This window comes from Phodopus roborovskii, unplaced genomic scaffold (genome assembly GCF_943737965.1).
Source record: "Phodopus roborovskii unplaced genomic scaffold, PHOROB, whole genome shotgun sequence".
Classification (NCBI taxonomy): Eukaryota; Metazoa; Chordata; class Mammalia; order Rodentia; family Cricetidae; genus Phodopus; species Phodopus roborovskii.
The window spans coordinates 4,631,052-4,648,530 of NW_026125554.1; the positions used below are offsets into that span (position 1 = coordinate 4,631,052).

General features: G+C 43.3%; 1 protein-coding gene across 1 annotated transcript; it reads left to right on the forward strand.

The window, feature by feature from the left end:
* LOC127216743 (40S ribosomal protein S3) lies at nt 1–840 on the forward strand. Its single transcript, XM_051177560.1, has one exon. It carries the CDS (start codon nt 28–30, stop codon nt 757–759), a length of 732 nt encoding a protein of 243 aa, XP_051033517.1. The 5' UTR covers nt 1–27; the 3' UTR covers nt 760–840.
* Nucleotides 841–17,479: the final 16,639 nt, after the last annotated feature.

The following is a 17,479-nucleotide window of genomic DNA, read 5'->3' on the forward strand; positions in this document are numbered from 1 at the left end:
TTTCTTTCGGTGGCGCACGGCAGCAAGATGGCGGTGCAGATTTCCAAGAAAAGGAAGTTTGTGGTGGATGGAATTTTCAAAGCTGAACTGAATGAGTTTCTCACTCGGGAACTGGCTGAAGATGGCTACTCTGGTGTTGAAGTCCGAGTTACACCAACCAGAACAGAAATCATTATTTTAGCCACCAGAACACAGAATGTTCTTGGTGAGAAGGGTCGTCGGATCAGAGAGTTAACTGCTGTGGTTCAGAAGAGGTTCGGCTTCCCTGAGGGCAGTGTAGAGCTTTATGCAGAAAACGTGGCCACAAGAGGTCTGTGTGCCATCGCTCAGGCAGAGTCTCTACGTTACAAACCCCTAGGAGGACTTGCTGTTCGAAGGGCCTGTTATGGTGTGCTTCGATTCATTATGGAAAGTGGGGCCAAGGGCTGCGAAGTCGTGGTGTCTGGGAAGCTACGAGGACAGAGAGTCAAGTCCATGAAGTTTGTGGATGGGCTGATGATCCACAGTGGAGACCCTGTTAACTACTATGTTGACACTGCCGTCCACCATGTGCTTCTCAGGCAGGGTGTGCTGGGCATCAAAGTGAAAATCATGCTGCCCTGGGACCCAAGTGGTAAGATCGGCCCCAAGAAGCCGCTGCCTGATCATGTGAGCATTGTGGAACCTAAAGAGGAAATCTTGCCCACCACCCCCATATCTGAGCAGAAGGGTAGGAAGCCAGAACCACCTGCCATGCCCCAGCCAGTGCCTACAGCATAACAGGGTCTTGGCAGCTGTATCTGGAGACTGGATGTTGTCCTGTACAGACATTTAATAAAATCTTGCACAAAGACATAAAAAAAAAAAGAAATCATAAGGATCAGTTTGCCTCTGCTGCAGAGTGCTAAGATTACAGACCTGCACCACCATGCCTGATATCTATTAATCCTGCACATTTACTAATAAAATAATTAGAGCTAGGGGTGGCACACAACTGCACTCTCTATGGAGGACACTGTCCGGGGGGACCACTGTGAGCTTTAGGCAAACCTGAGCTATAAGTGAGACCCTATCTCCAAAGAGCAAATGGCAAAGCAGGTGCAGGTTCTGACAGCCCAGCTCTTTGCCCCATTAGTGTCAGTCTTTGTCCTGGGGTCCACACAGGTCTATGGCAGTCTGGTCTCCCCCCAAGTCCACACACAGTCCACCTGTTAGACATCCCTGCCTGCAATCTGAGGGCACTGAAGCAGCAGGCAGGAGGAGCAGGAGCAATCGGATGAAGAATCCCTGTCCAGCTGCTGAACTGTATGCTCTGCTGCTTTGGGGAGGCATTTTACCCTGTGTCCTGCTCCCAGGCCTTCCTCTGACGAGTCTTGCAAGCCACGCTAACACTGGACTGGCATGTGCAGTCAGCCTCACTATAGGATTTCTGGCTCAAGCAATGTAGTTCCCCAGGGCTCCTCATTTCTACCTGGACACGGAAACAGCTGGTGGAGTCATGTGCTGATGACGATTACAGAATGGCTGGGTGTGGGAGCACAGAGGTCCTGGTGCTCGCAGAGAAGCAGTGCTCAATGGAAGAGATGCTGGTCAAATACCTCCACTCCTTGCAGAAGGCTGAGATGGACTGTGTTAATGACCTGGTGACCTTTCTGCTGTCTGTGGAGCAGACTTCACCTTCCCCAGAGTGATTATCCCAGTCTTCCCTCCCTAGGCCATTGAGCATGTGAGGGGAGATGTCACGTGTTCTCTATGGCCTGATGACCTCTATGCTTTCTTGGTCAGAGATCACACTGAAGTCTAGGTCTTTTAGCCATAAAACCCACCCGCATGGTCACATGACTTGTAAAGGATTCTGTGTATACACCTTAAGCTTTATGGAATTGGACTGATTGCTGCCTGGAAACCTTTTCCCAAATTGTACTGTGTTTTCACTATGCACACAGTGATCTACCTGGTAGTAGCCTCCCCAAAGTCTGATCTAGGCTGATGAAGTTAATCTGCACTGGGTTTTCATTCTCATCCTTCAGGGACCCCCCCCCAACTGGTGCCCAATGTGGGGCACATTACCTTTGGAGAGGGTAACAAAGTTTCCTTTAAATAGGTAAAGGGATCTTGACCTTAAAGTGAGAGAATGGGTCTAAATATGGGCTCTTCTCAGTTTTCTGAAACAAAGAATTTTGTATAAGTATTGAAATATTTGTTAAGATCTAAGCCAGGCATTGGTGGTGCACGCCTTTAATCCCAGCACACAGGAGGCAAAAGCAGTCTGATCTCTGTGAGTTCCAGGCCTGCCTGGTCTACAGAGCTAGTTCCAGGACAGGCTCCAAAGCAATACAAAGAAACCCTGCCTCGGGGGGGGGGGGGAAACTAGAGAAAAAATATTCAGCACTACAGGTCTATAAACTTTAGAATGCACAGGAATAAAACAAAGGGAGCCCGTGAAAGGAGGAATAATAAAGTGTCATGGAATGCATGGCGACTGCTACTGCTTGCAGCATTTTGACACTGTGTATCGCAATTCTCCAGCACCTTGTTACTTTCATTTTTAATGATTCTCACTCTGTGTGATGGGAGTTCTCTTATGCCTTTTCCTTTGGGGAATTTTGTGTGGGCTTCAGTTGAGGATGAAGATGTATACAATGGGACCCTCTTTAAACAAAATAAATCTTTGGATAAATCCCAATCATATACAATGAAACTTTGCTTACTCCCACATACTAACACCAAGATACTAAAAATTTTACATAAGCAACATATGCTTGAAAATAAGGTGTTTTTGACAAATATGGTTTGTTTCATAAACAAGGTATATTTGATAATCAAGCTTTATAAATTCCTAAGGTCTACTCGGGTTCACAATAATGTTTGTCCAGCATCGTCTTTGCTAACATTAAGCTTTAGCTATTGGGATAAACTAAGCAATATTCTGTAATGGAGTGTCCTGCCCCCCATGAAAGCTCTCTTCTCAAGGTCGGCCATTTAAACAACCCCCCCATTTCCACAAGGGCTTTGAGGTCTCTGCTTGCTAAAAAGGAAGTCATTCTCACCTCTGGAAAGAGGAACTTGTGACCCCTGCATTAATGTATTAACTTGTCAGTGCTATCACCTCAATCCCTGCTTACAAGCCCCACCACAGCTCATAGCCCTCTTCTTCCCATTCCCATTTACTCCGTTGTGCAATTGTAGAGTATAAAAAGTTATAAAGCAACAGCCATCCTAATTCCCCCTCAGAGCCTGTCAGTTTCCTTCCTCTCCAGGTCCACACCTCCTCTTTCAGACCTGAACTGTGCTGGAACTGGACTCTGGCAATAAAGTCCCTGTTAAATAGTTAAATATTTAAATAGTTAGGGTTTCTCTGTAGCTTTGGAGCCTGTCCTGGAACTAGCTCTGTAGACCAAGCTGGCCTCCAACTCAGAGATCCAACTGCCTCTGCCTCCTGAATGCTGGGATTAAAGGTGTGTGCCACCAGTGCCCAGCATAAATAGTTTTCTATTTTGTTTTGTTTTAATGAAGAGAGAATTTTCTGTTGGCAGAATGGACTCAGAGCCTTTAAGCTTTCAGACCAGCTATGTATGTTTGGGATTTGCCATAGCATTGGATCTGACTAAAATTCAGAGCTCTCAGATTGTGAGTGGCCCAGGGCCCACCAGAGCTGGCAAGGCTCCACTGCTGCAGGGTAAGCTAGTGAGGAACCTGCCTGATTCCATTTTGAATGAGAGTAGAGTTGCTCTCTGTTTCTTGGAACCTGACCTTCCCCAACCCATGACCTTGATTTGTTTTTAAGAATACTCTGACTTGGGCTGGAGAGTTGGCTCAGAGGTTTAGTGAAATGGCTGCTCTTCCAGAGGACCCAGGTTCAATTCCCACCATCCACATGGCAGCTCACAACTGACTGTGATTCCTGTTCCAGGGGATCTGACACCTTCACACAGCACACAGACGGGCACAGCATATGGGCAAAATGTACAGAAAATACAAATAAATAAATCTTTAAAAAAAAAAAAAAAAGATACCCTGACTGGGGCTGTAGAGATGGCTCAGCAGTTCAGAGCACTTCCAGAGGCTGAATTCAATTCCCAGAAACCACATGGTGCCTCACAACCATCTGTCAAGATCTGATAGCCTCTTCTGGCCTTCTGGCATACTTGCATGCTAAACACTATATGCATAATAAGTAAATAAATAAGTAAGAATACCCTGACTCTCCCAAACCCTTCCTGACCTCTCCCTAATCACATGGTGGGTGACCATATGGCTTTTTTTTTTTTTAAGGTTGTTTTTCCCTGTATTTCCTTATTGCCCCATTCTCCCTTCTGTAAAACTACTCATGATTTTACTCCTTAAAAGATGCCTAAAGTGTGAATTCATGACTGCTCTCTTTAACCCAACTTAGCAGGCAGTGGCTTGCTTTAATTTGGGCTTTAAACTGTGGTAGTGGTCTTATTCTCGATCAGTATGCTTTTTTTTTTTTCTTTTTTTTTTTTTTTTTTTTTTTTTTTAGCCTGTCCTGGAACTAGCTCTGTAGACCAGGCTTCAAACTCACAGAGATCCGCCTGCCTCTGCCTCCTGAGTGCTGGGATTAAAGGCATACACCACCACCACCCAGTCAGAACTTAGAAATTTCTTGCTATATGTTGAAAGATTTCTGTACCCCAATATTGGGTCTGTCCGCCAATGCAATAAATTAAATCAGTCCAGGTTTAATGAGCAAAGCATTCCCGGGTGGTCCAGGGCAAGAAAAGAAACTCACATGGTGGGTTGGGGAGTCTTAAATAGCCTGTAGAAGTGGTTCCAGGCATATCTGAGGAGGAGCTGGCATTTTACAGGTTTTCTGAGACTGGACTGGGGTGGAGGTGCGGACGAGGCAGCACTCCACCCAACCATATGTATAAGGATTCAGGCATTATGCTGGCCTGCCCCTAATCCCTGGCAGAATGCACTCGGGCAATACCCTGGCCAGCCCAGGGTTCCATGGCTACATAGTCTGCACCAGGTGCAAAGAACAGATTAAAAGAAAGAACCCTGCCCACTTTGCTCTTTTCCTGCTGTTCCCTTGGGGCAAACAGGACTTTTTGTGTCTCCTTCTTCTCTTCTGTCCTCTCTTTGTCTCTGTAATCTCTTTACCTTATTTCCTCAATAAAACTATCAATATGAGTCACATCTACAGGTCTTTTTCCCCCATCCACCTGCTGTCCATCACCCATCTGCCCCAGGACCTCAAGGTCCCATTGCCGGACTGGGGACCTGCCACTCACTATCCCAACCCACACAGCCTTATTTATAGCTATGTTTGCTTGATTTTTGTTTAAATGTTTTTGTTGTTGTTTCACATTCATAGTGGGAAGAACTCAATGTTAAATGTCCCTAGGTGGAAAAATTATTTTTATTTTTCCTTAATAGCAGGAATCATTATTAATGATCCCTTCACAAGAGAGAAAAATGAAAACAAGGCCAACTTCTAATACAAAACAATCACAACCAAGGCTTAAAGTACTAAGCCAAAGCTGTTTAAATTTCTACAAGTATTAGTCATTCATTATATGGAGAATGTTCTTTTCTCCTGAAACTTTAGTCCATACTTAAATGAATGCTTAATTTTCATATCAAGTAAACTAACAGAACAAAATTCATGATTTTGAACTCTTATCATTCATTGGGTGTGTTTGAATAAAGAAAACAAACAAAATGACAGGAAAGGACATGACTGCTCCTAAGTATGTTTATTGTTCATGTGTTGTAGAGCATAGTCGGAGACAGGGACATCTGGGAGAGCCCAGAGTGGACATGAACAGACTGACCTGGGTCATGTGTGGAGGAGGAAGGGAGAGCATAGAAGGAACCAGGTGCAGCAGCCAGGAGGCCAAAGGTACAAAAGGGGCAGATGAGCAAAATGTCTGAATTGTACAGGGAAGACCCTGTGGGAGAAGGGCAGCCTCGTCTCTGGGCTGGAGAAGTTCCGGGTAGAGGAAAAGTATGCCAGCCATACCCTGTAATAGATAGTGACTGAAGAATGCTGGGAGAACCCGGCAGCCAGATCCAGCCTTGATACGTTAAATAGGCACATCAGACATTTGTCCCAGGTTTCAAACTTAACATCCCAGACTTTGTTTTTGTTGTTGTTGTTGTTGTTGTTGTTTGTATAGTTTTGTTTGTTTTTCAAGACAGGGATTTTCTGTGGCTTTGGAGGCAGTCCTGGAGCTAGCTCTTGTAGACCAGGCTGGTCTCGAGCTCACAGAGATCCACCTGCCTCTGCCTCTCGAGTGCTGGGACTAAAGGCGTGGGCCACCAATGCCCAGCTCATCCCAGCTTTTTGTTGATAATAAATAAATGATAAGGGGTGGTGTATTTGTTTTACCTAGAGTTTCTATTTCTATGAAAAGACACCATGACCAGGGGACCTCTAGTAAAGAAAAACATTTAATTGAGATGGCTCCTTGCAGTTCCAAGGTTCAGTCCATTATCATCATGGTGGGGAATATGGTGGCTGGCAGGCAGACATGGTGCTGTCTACATCTTGATCAGAAGGCAACAGGAAATGGTCTGACACTTGGCTGTATCCTGAGCTTATGAGACCTCAAGCCCACCTCTATAGTGATGCACTTCCTACAAGACCACACCTAATCCAGCAAAACCACATCTCCTCATAGTGCCACTTTGGGTACTGTAGTGGGATATTCACTTTGTCTCCTTCTATGGCACTGATCACTCCATTGGGGGTGGAGCCAGGAACGGAAGTGACCTGGGTTACTAGGTCTGAGGGGTAGGGCGCTCTCTTGCAAGCCCTATGGGGACAGGAGGACTTCGGAAGCATTCTTGGAAGCAGGAACCTGCTGGTGTTCACCTATCTAGGTTGTGAGTTATTTCTCCCTGAATAAACATCGGGCTAATTGTTTATCCTGATCCTTATTAAACCGCGATAGGTTACCATTACCACAGTAATCATCTAAGATTATTACATCCTTCTGGCTTTAGGGCATTGAAGTTGGAGACCCAGAAACCTGGAATATTGGCCAAATCCCACAAGAGCAAGGTGCTGCAAGATTATCTGTACCTAGAGACAAGCAGACAGCAGTTGAACCAGATTACTGTCTTTAATTACTGGGAAATCTGCTAGAACAGATGTACATTCCGAGCAGAACATAAAAATAAGGAGTTTGGGTGGAAATTTCTTAGGAGTACATTTGAAACGTTACCAGGTCCTGGTAACTGAGGGAGGGGAGTCCCAAGGCCAGGGTAAGGGGAAGAGATTCCACCCTCAGGAAAAGTCAGGTTATTGACAGGAGTACATGTCTGGAATCCGTTTGACATGTGAAAGGTAAGTTCTCCTCTAGTCCCTGAAGCTTACAAGATTTGTTTTAAGTTTACAGAAAGAGGTACAAGTTTTAGATATGGTAGCGTTACCACTGTTTGTAATCTGTACTGAGATCCACACTGTAGAAAGAGCAGCAGACCCACGCCTTTGTGTCATAGTAAAAGCTTGGGGACCCAAAATGATTCTGGGTTGAAAGCATGAACACACTTTAAGGTGACCTCAGAGAGGACAGAAAACATCCATGGAGCAGAAAAGCAATAGCTCACTTGGTCTTGACTTTAAGTATGAATACAGATCATGGAAGCATGGCCTCTTCCCTATATCCAAAAGACTGAGTGCATATAAATTGTATGGTTGTTTTTACCACAGTGAGAAACACTTTTAAATCTATACTTTGAAAACAACCAAAAGAATTTAAAATCTTGAGCTTGTGACTATGATAATAGAAGGAAATTTTTGCAGAGCTAGATTAATAGCTTATCAGAACTCCATTGGTTAATGTTAAGACTCTGAGCTTTGGCTGTATTCAATCTGCAGTCACACTGAGGCCAAGATCACCCCAGCCTTGGTAGAGGGCCTGCAGTGAGCAGAGTGTCAGAGAGGTGAATGTAGGGTCCACTGGGAGCATAGCATCAGAGAGGAAAAGCACAGGACAGTGTCAATAAGGCACACCAAGGATTGCTCACACCTCTCTCAGCTACACATTGATAGCCAAAACATGAACACTTTCCCAGCCTTCTGTGGTGCAACAGGCATATCATGCCAGAATTTTGGAGGTGGAAGGAGGGCATCAAAACATTAAACCAGCAATCATGTTGGTTTTCACTAAATATCAATCATTCGATTTTAACAATAAAGTTTCAGGAGCCAGATGCTGGGGTGAAAGCCTGTTAGCTTAGAGAGGCTGAGAAAGCACCCAGCTGACTTTCCTCCTCCCCCTCCTAAAAAACACTACTCTTCTCCTTCAATGTCCCAACCAAAAAAGTGTCAAACCTAATGTCCTTCCTTCTACCACCTGTGCATCTCTGTGTTCATCCTTGTGGCTCCCTCTTCCTCCCTTTGTTTTTTTTTTTTTTTTCCTTGTTCACTTCCTGTCAATTAGTTGCTTGCTCAGTATTTTGACCTATGGTTGACTTTATTTAGTCCTGCATACAATAAGCAGAAAGTTCTTGTATTAAAGGTATGTGCTAGGGCTGAGCCACGTCACAACTAGAAAAAGGGTTTTCCAGTAAATAATGCAACCTCTAGGTTTACAGTGTGATCAAATGTTCTGCAACATTTCCCCATTTTGTCTAAATAAAAACAAAAGGTTTTAAACTCTAACACAGTGAAAATATTTACAGTAATGAAACTATTTCTGCCAAGCTTTCCACAATGTCCAGCTCTGATTAATTGGGCAGTCTTAGGAATAAATATTTTTGAGTTCAAAGTTCTAATAAAATGTTTGTATCTGTCTCTTATGAACTCAGCAATTTGAAAATCCTGAGCAATTTGTAGCTGAAGCTGATTTTTGGGTGGTGTTTGTCAGCTTAGTGGCAGTCCTAGCTAGGTAGAACACAGAGGTCAACTCAAAGGTGTCTCATGTCAGTGCAGAACATCATGGCAGAAGAGATATGGGGCAGTTTTCCCCAGTGGTTAAGGTTACATTCCAGGTGGATTTGTTCTAGCAGAGCCCCATCATATTCTTGGAGACCTCAAAAGTTACTCTTAGGAATGGTCATGTTTACTTTTAGTAAACTTAAAATGTTTTTAAATGGCCGGGTGGTGGTGGCACAGACAGAGGCAGGCGGATCTCTGTGAGTTTGAGACCAGCCTGGTCTACAAGAGCTATTTCCAGGACAGCCGCCAAAGCCACAGAGAAACCCTGTGTCACAAAAAGCAATAACAAAAAATGTTTTTAATGCCATATTCAGCAGATCTCCAAAAGGCTTAAGGACCACGATCTATCTATTAAGTACATCTCAAGTATGCAAACTTAGTTTCTAGTTACCTGCTTCATGCTCAAACCCAAACACACATATAGGAAGCTAGATGGAGCATATTTCTAGAATGAGTTAGTACTCTGTGTGACTACATAATAATCTTATAGATCCTGAGACAATATTTAGAACTTCAGAAAAGTTTTAGAGAGTCAAGTGAAAATCAAAGATTATGAGATTAATGGCAACAGAATAGTCTCTTAAAGTTTGGTTTTTCCTCTGAGATTTTGAGACAGAGATTTTGAATTTTCCTTTAAGAAGAATGCATAGGTTTAGAGGAGAGAGCCTAACTCCCTCTCCAAAGCCAGCTTTTAATTGATTTGGGACCACATAAAGAAGACCACTTGCCACTTACGTCTGTAGAGGGCAGCAGAGACAAGCATTTGGGAATCCACCATGTGCACACCAGCCTACCCGGTCCATCCCACCCCAGCCCACATTGTGTGGTTGTCCTGTGGGAAGGAGCAGCCAATCAGGCAAGATGGTGGGTGGTGTGGGTGCCAGCCATCTCTTTCATGGAACATCTTTCCTTCTGATGCTTCACTTGTCTAATGGCCTCTGGTTTCCTGAGTTGAATGCTTTTATTCTCCTGGAAAGATTAAAGCAAAACCCTGCCCCAAACTTAACTATGAAGAGTTCTTTTGTCAGCAGGTTATAGCTGTTGTAGGGCAAAATGATTTGGGGCAGCAGAAAAAAAGTATTAACTATCAAATTTTTTGATTCTTTTTTAAACTTAATATGTGTGGATAAGTACAACATCCATATTCCCCTTTTTCTATATATATAAATTCAAGATTTAAGTGTATTTATTTTTAGATCACAAAGGACATTCTGCTGCTGGATTTTTCTTTGGACCACCAGCTCACAAAAACCAACATGGAGACTTATGAATTATGAAAGCTCAGCTATAGCTTGGGCTTGTTTCTAACTAGCTCTTATATTAACCCATTTTTATTCATCTACATGTTGTTTCCACATGACTTGCAGCACTTTTACCTCTCCTCCTGCATGTCTTTCTATCTTCTTCTGGCTGGTGATTCTGCCTTTCTTCTTCCCCAAGACCTCTGTCCCCACAAGTCCTGCTGATAACTGAGACACACTGAAGTCTCATGCAATCGCCAACTTTATTCAGAGCTCCATAAAATTTATGTTCTGAAGGTTAATAAAGATTACCTGAGTAAAGTCCTAGTGTGTTCAATCTATATATGATGACAAAAACATGAAAATATGCCTGCCCCTGCCTCCCAAGTGCTGGGATTAAAGGCATGTGCCACCACTGCCACATTCTCTTGATGTGACTGCCCCTCACAAATGATTTAGCTGAGCAATGAAGGTCTGGGGAAAGTATGGCGGTTTAATAAGGATCAGGATAAATAATTAGCCCAAACAGATGTTTATTCAGGGAGAAATAACTCACAACATAGATAGGTGAACACCAGCAGGTTCCTGCTTCCAAGAATGCCTCTGGAAGTCCTCCTATCCCTGTAGGGCTTGCAAGAGAGCAACCCCCCCTCAGACCTAGTAACCCAGGTCACTTCCATCCCTGGCTCTACCCCCAATGGGCGTGATCAGTGCCACAGAAGGAGACAAAGTGAATATCCCACTACAGGAAAGTTTCATAATGGATACTTTTTAAAAATGATGATTTATTTTTTGTTATGTGAAAAGGTGTTTTATGTGCACATATGTCTGTATGAGGCTGTTGGATCCCCTGGAACTGGACTTAAGACAGTTGTGAGCTTCTAGGTGGGTGTTGAGAATTGAACCTGGGTCCTGTGGAAATGCAGCAATCTCTCCAGATGCCTTTTTTTTTTTTTTTTTTTTTTTTTTTTTTGGATTTTATGAGAAAAGATCTCTCTATATACCTAAGGCCATTCTTGAACTCAGTCATCAGGCCATCAGGCTTAGCAGCAACAATTCCCCACTGGTAAAATTTTCCGTCATTTATTTGTTTCTGAGAAGATGTTAAGGACAAGTATTTAGTCCTCAAAAGAAAGTAACATAGTCAAAAAAAATAATGGATGAATGCATAAATGTCATTTTCATTTACAAATAAGTTAGCTCATTTATTAGGTTCATGGGGATTTTCACCAATGTGGATTTCTCAAGACTTTAAAGATGACTGCAATATGCAAAGACTACCACACTGACTACATTCATAAAGGTTTTGTCAAGTACAACTCCTTTCATGACTGGGAAGATGACTCTTCTGTGCAAGGCTTTCCCACATTCATTCCTTTCATAGACTTTCTCTCCATTATGACTTCTTTCACTTATGCGAAAGTGACTGTTACATGCAAAGTCTTCAGCAGATTGATTATATCTGCAGGGTTTCTTCATGACTAAGAACAATACCCTTCTGTGAAAAGGCGTTACCACATTGAATCATTTCCAGGATGACTCATTTCATGCCTGGGAAGAGCAGTCTTCACAGGCATTCTTACATTCATAGGGTTTCTCTGAAGATAAGTGGAACATGCCAAGGCTTTATAACTTTGATTATACTCATAGGTTTTTACTTCTAAATGAGTTATTTGGTGTACTTTCAGGGAGGAATCAGATCTAAAGGCTTTATCACATTGGTTACAAATAGAGAGATCCTCTTCCTTATTGGTGGTGTTGTGTATTTGAAGATGCCCATAATGGCTAAAGCCTTTAATAGATAGCTCGCACTTACTATTTTCTCTGTCCACACGAGGCTTTTCACATCTTTGAAGAAAACTTGAAGAACTCAGAGTCTGACCACACTGATTGCATTCATAACATTTTCTTATACTATGAGCCATACCACATGTGCACACTGAGCCAGGACAGAGAGATGAATTTCCACATTCCTGGCACTCACAAGGTTTTTCACCAATGAGAGTTTCTTGAACTCCATGGAATTCCATGGAAGTTGGAATACCAATTACTTGTAAACTTGTTTCACAGTTGTCATGTCTTCTCATAGTGAGGACTACTATAGATCTCCCAGTTTTTCTGAGAGAGACAGAAGTACAATGCTTCTTTCCATTTCCCTTATGCTCGCAGGGCTTGTATTCAGAGTACAGATGACATACCTGGTAAAGGAAGATAACAAAAAGTTTTCACACTGCATTACATAGTCTACATTCTGTGTCTCAAACAGATGTGGTATAGGGATTCTGGTTTCTACACCATGCTGTCTGTCGTAAATGCTCCTCTCAGAAAACTGTGGTAAGTCACTCACTACAAGTATATGATGATCACTAGTTTTCATATGGAAGATTTGCTTATAAAAGCTCTTGGACATACAGTAATCCCATCATCAATGTGTATACCTTATATGATAACTGAATGGCATGACACTAAGTGGATGGACTGTTCTACAACAGGTGTCTCATATGGCCATGATTAAAATGATGACATCTATTATGCCATTGTTTTCTTGTCTTATCCTTAAAGGAATGCTTTTGCAAACAGTGATCAGCTACCTGACATTGCAGTACATGGTATTGTGAGAATTTAATAATCATAACAAAGCTATGTTTACTTACACAATTGCTTTTCATTCAAAGTTCAGGATAATTAGACATACATATATATCAGCTTGTACATGAAAGTTACCTTCCATTTCTTCTGGACCTCTGACAATGTTCTTCAAAATTATGGTCTTCCCATTTGTACCCTAAAATACAGTACCAGGAAATGTATGTGATATATTACTGGAAATTAGACACAACTTAAATTACTGTCTTTCATGAATCTTAGTACCATGCCTGGTTTATTCACCAGATTCTTCCCCTTGCATATTTGAAATCACAGAAGAGCACAATGTCCAAGAAAAGCTTGTCCCCCTTAAGTTAAAATGTGACAGAAAGCTCACATTCTCACCTATGGAAGTGAGGTTCCAGTAGGTTTCCAGCATCACATCTTTGTAGAGACTCTTCTGAGAAGGATCCAGCAAAGCCCACTCTTCATGGGTGAAGTTCACATGCACATTCTCATAGGTCACTGCATCCTAAAGTGTCCCATATATGTTTGTAATTGAAATGGTGAGACTGACAGAAATGCAAGTGCACACTTCATTGAGATTATATTTACATAACTCTGTGTGCTCCATACATTCTGTGACATAGGCCAGTAAATATCAAATGCAATCACCAAGTCGTTTGAAAAGAAAACAGAAAAAGAGAACGACACCTTCCATTCCTGTGCCCACCAAATACAATATGGCATGGCAGGAGGAATGCCTAGTAATACATACAGAGACATGCAAACACAGTAACACTATTTAGTATATATCAGCAAAATTGTATTGAAATTATTAAGTTCATAAAAGGATAGACAATATGGATGTGGTGATGCACAGCTCTAATCCCAAACCTCAGAGGTGGAGGCAGAGACTAATAACCTCACAACACGGTCAATACTAGACTGTTTTGAGATTTCCTCTGCCAAAGGCATTAATCCAAAACTCTTCACTTCAGCCACATTCTTCACCAGAAAATAACAAGAACAGTTTCTAGGCAATATACTATTACACATCTCCTCTTAAACCACTTGAACTCAAGTCACACCTGAGCATCACTGTCTTTCGTGCTCTTACCATGGTGGTCCATTAAGCAGCTCTTAGAGCATTCCATTGCTTTCCTAACTCAAAGTCCCAAAGTCCAAATCCTCCAAACAGAAGCATGGTCAGGCTGATCAGAGCAATAGCCCAGTCCCTACAAACGTCTCTATCGTTACGGCTTAATTGCTGGGAAGAGAGACATCATGACCACAGCAATTGCTGTAAAGGAAAGCATTTAATACTGCATTATCACCACGGGAAGAAGCATGCCAGCATGCAGGCAAATGTAGTGCTAGAGAAGTTCTACATCTTGACCAGTAGGCAGTAGAAGGACACTGAGGCTCACTAGGCCTAGCCTGAGCACTGGAGACCCCAAAGCCCACCTCCACAGGACACATTTCCTCCAACAAAGCCACATAAACTCCAACAAGACCACACCTCCTAATAGTGCCACTCCCCATAGGCTAAATATTGAAATACATGGGTCTATGGAAACCATTCCTATTCCAACCCCACCAGGATGACCTTTAGTCAATGACTGCCTAGTGCTTCAGAGGAGGCCCGACATATCCGATCCAAAAGGAAACAAATTGGAAAGCCACCTGTTCAGTCACTTCCAAAAGTTAACTCTTGCTGAGGTGTCTTTTTTTTTTTTTTTTTTTTAGACACACAGCAGAGGTTAGGTGTGGATGCTGAACCGATGTCTGGGAACCATGTGAGGTGTCACTCTCTCTTCAGGTGTATGAGTATGCGATGGCCAGCCTGGTTGCTTTTATTGCATGTCTGTCTCTCTGTGTATGTGTCTCTACATCTCTTTCTGTCAGTTTTGTTTCCCTGAATTGACCAGCGGCTTTCTCTGGTGTGAAACCCTCCTCCGCCCAGGTAAAGACTTGTGTTCCCTCCCATTGGAGAACTGAATCCTTTTGGCTCTACCAGGTCACCCAAAGGAGGAGGAGGAGGAGATGGAGGAGGAGAAGAAGAAGAAACAAAAAAAAAAAAAAAAAAACTTCCACTTGACCCTGTCTAGGAGCAGAAGCACTTCCTTGTACTGTTGTTGCCTGACTCCTGCTCTCACTCACTGTTGGTCCCTGTGTGTGGGGGAGAGGAAGGAGCGCCAGGCCCCTAGGCTAGGCCTGAGCCTCACAGCCATCTAAGAAAACTGCACCCATGGTGGGGGGAAATAGTTCCCCCAGGAGAGCATTCCCTCCACTTTTGTGCCTGCTCTAAGTAGTCCCAGGGAAGGAGAAAACTTCTCCTGGGCTGAACCAAAATGAAAAGAGAAAGTTCCACTATTTTCCCTTTCAACCAGTGATCTCTAAAGCCCACCCTTTTCTTTGAAAAAAGTAAAAACACCACCCCCAGGCTTGGCAAGGGAATTGCTGCCAGGAAACACAGCCTGGAAAGAACAGACATTCCCTATAGATTTGGCAACAGGCCAGTCTGAATCTAGCTTGTATCAAGCTGACCAAATCTGATCAGCATACCTTCTGAATCATCTTCCAAACCCCAAACCTCTAGTCTCTTAACACTTGCTTCTCAGCATATACTTGTGCAAGCACACACAGAAAGTTTTGGAAATCTGTCAAGTTTAGTACTGGAGAGATAGCTCTGCAGTAACCACCACTTGTTGCTTTTGTAGAAGTCCTGGGTTTGGTTCCCAACACTAACATGTTGGCACACAACCATCCATAGATGCTGTTGCTGGGGATCTGACGCCCCCTTCTGTCCTCTGTTGGCACAAAACACTGGTGATGAACATACATACAAACATGCAAGCAAAACAGTCTCACACACACACACATAGAATGAAATAAATAAACAGAGCTAATTAAAAATACATACCCTTGCCAAGTGCAGTGGCACACACCTTTAATCTCAGAGGCAGAGGCAGGCGGACCTCTGAGTTCCAGGCCAGCCTGGTCTACAGAGAAAGTTCCAAGGCTACACAGAGAAACCCTATCTTGAAAAATAAGAACCATACCCACATATCTGTTATATGTCACCATGGATAATATACCTAGAAATACATAGAAATGTGACAACTATCTGTAGCCAAAACTATAAATTTTTTATTAAATGAATCAAAGAACTAAAAAGAGAGAGAGAGAAATTCCAGGATTCTGGACAGGAAGCCTCAATATTATTTCAGTACAGAATTTGACCTATAGATTCAGTCCAATAAAAAGTCTAACAATTTTTCCTAACAACACAAAAATGATGACAAAGATCACCATAAACGAAAACAATTATCAGCACAAGATTGGGTATATGCACACACAGTGGCACTATTTGACTTCAAAACTTTGCACACAACTGCAGTAAAGACTGTACTGTCCAAAAAAAAAAAAAATAGAGAGACTGTACTGTCTGGGAAACAATAAAGAGATCAACAGAACATAAGAGCAAACAATATAGAGTCAATCAATTGTGACACATGAGGCCAGGAAATCCAGGTGAGTCTGGCCCTACTGACACACTTTGACGGGACCACCCTGGCATCTAGACGCAAAGGTGTTAATGACACAGACATTCTGCCTTGCGCAGAATTAACTGCATTCAGCCTACAGCTAAATGTTCAGTGACAAGTGCAGAGCATCTAAGACACGACAGTGACCAGCGCTCTGCGAATTAGCAAATGTGTCCTCCCTAGAGACAGTACAAACAGCGTATGTCCGCGCCCTGCACCATAACATGGGCAACAAGAATGTTTCCACACAAGAGTTCATGCTTCCCATGTTCTGCTCAGGCGCATGCCGGGAGCCACGCAATTATAGGGTCCGCTGGTTCGTGCCCAGCTCCCGGAAGTGGCATGGCCCTCATGTGGCCTCACTGTGTTTGGTGGCCCCGAGAAGACAACACATGGCTCAGCTCCTCCATCCCCCACCCCCAGCCCCGTTTGGGGACAGTGGCCCCTCGCTCACCGTGGCAGATTCCGAGCTCGCCCCCTCTCCTCACAGCTCCTGGCAGCGGGTCACAGCGCAGCACCTAGAACACAAGTCTCCCTCAGTCCCTGAGACGCCAGAGCCTGCAGCATGGCTCACCAGAAGTACCGGACCCCATTCTGACTGACAGTCCATACAGCTCTGTAGTTCTCAACTGTCCCAGACATGCGAGATTGGCACTGTAGAAGAACTTGAGTCTGGATTGCAAAGTTGTCCCTGAACCTTTTCAGCACTCAGACAATTTTCGTTCTGTGCACAGGGTCTCTAGCATATGAAGGTCATTAAACAATGTTTAGTGGAGTGATCCTACTGCCTTACAACTGAAAAAGCATGCAGTCCACCCAGGTCAAATATAAACCACCTGACTGACATTCACCAAGCACCAGCAATTTCAATAAGGCACACCTAGTATTGCTCACACCTCTCTCAGCTAACAAACACCAGAAAATAGGGGCCCCAAAGGGGAGTTGTCCAGAGTGACAGCTTGGGATGAGAAGATAAAGATAGAAAGTTATGGAGTAGATATTGCATAAGCTGAGGTCTCATGTTAAGCAAGTTTATTAAAAACAACTCTGACACACTATTTTGTGGGGAGAGGGGGGAATCAGACAGAGTCAGCAGAAATCTAATTCTGCAATGCTGCCAAGAAGAACACAGGTGACCTCACGCTGAGCACATGGTGGCCTTGGGACTGATAACCACAACCCCTCAGGTTAAAGAGTCTGGTCCCCTT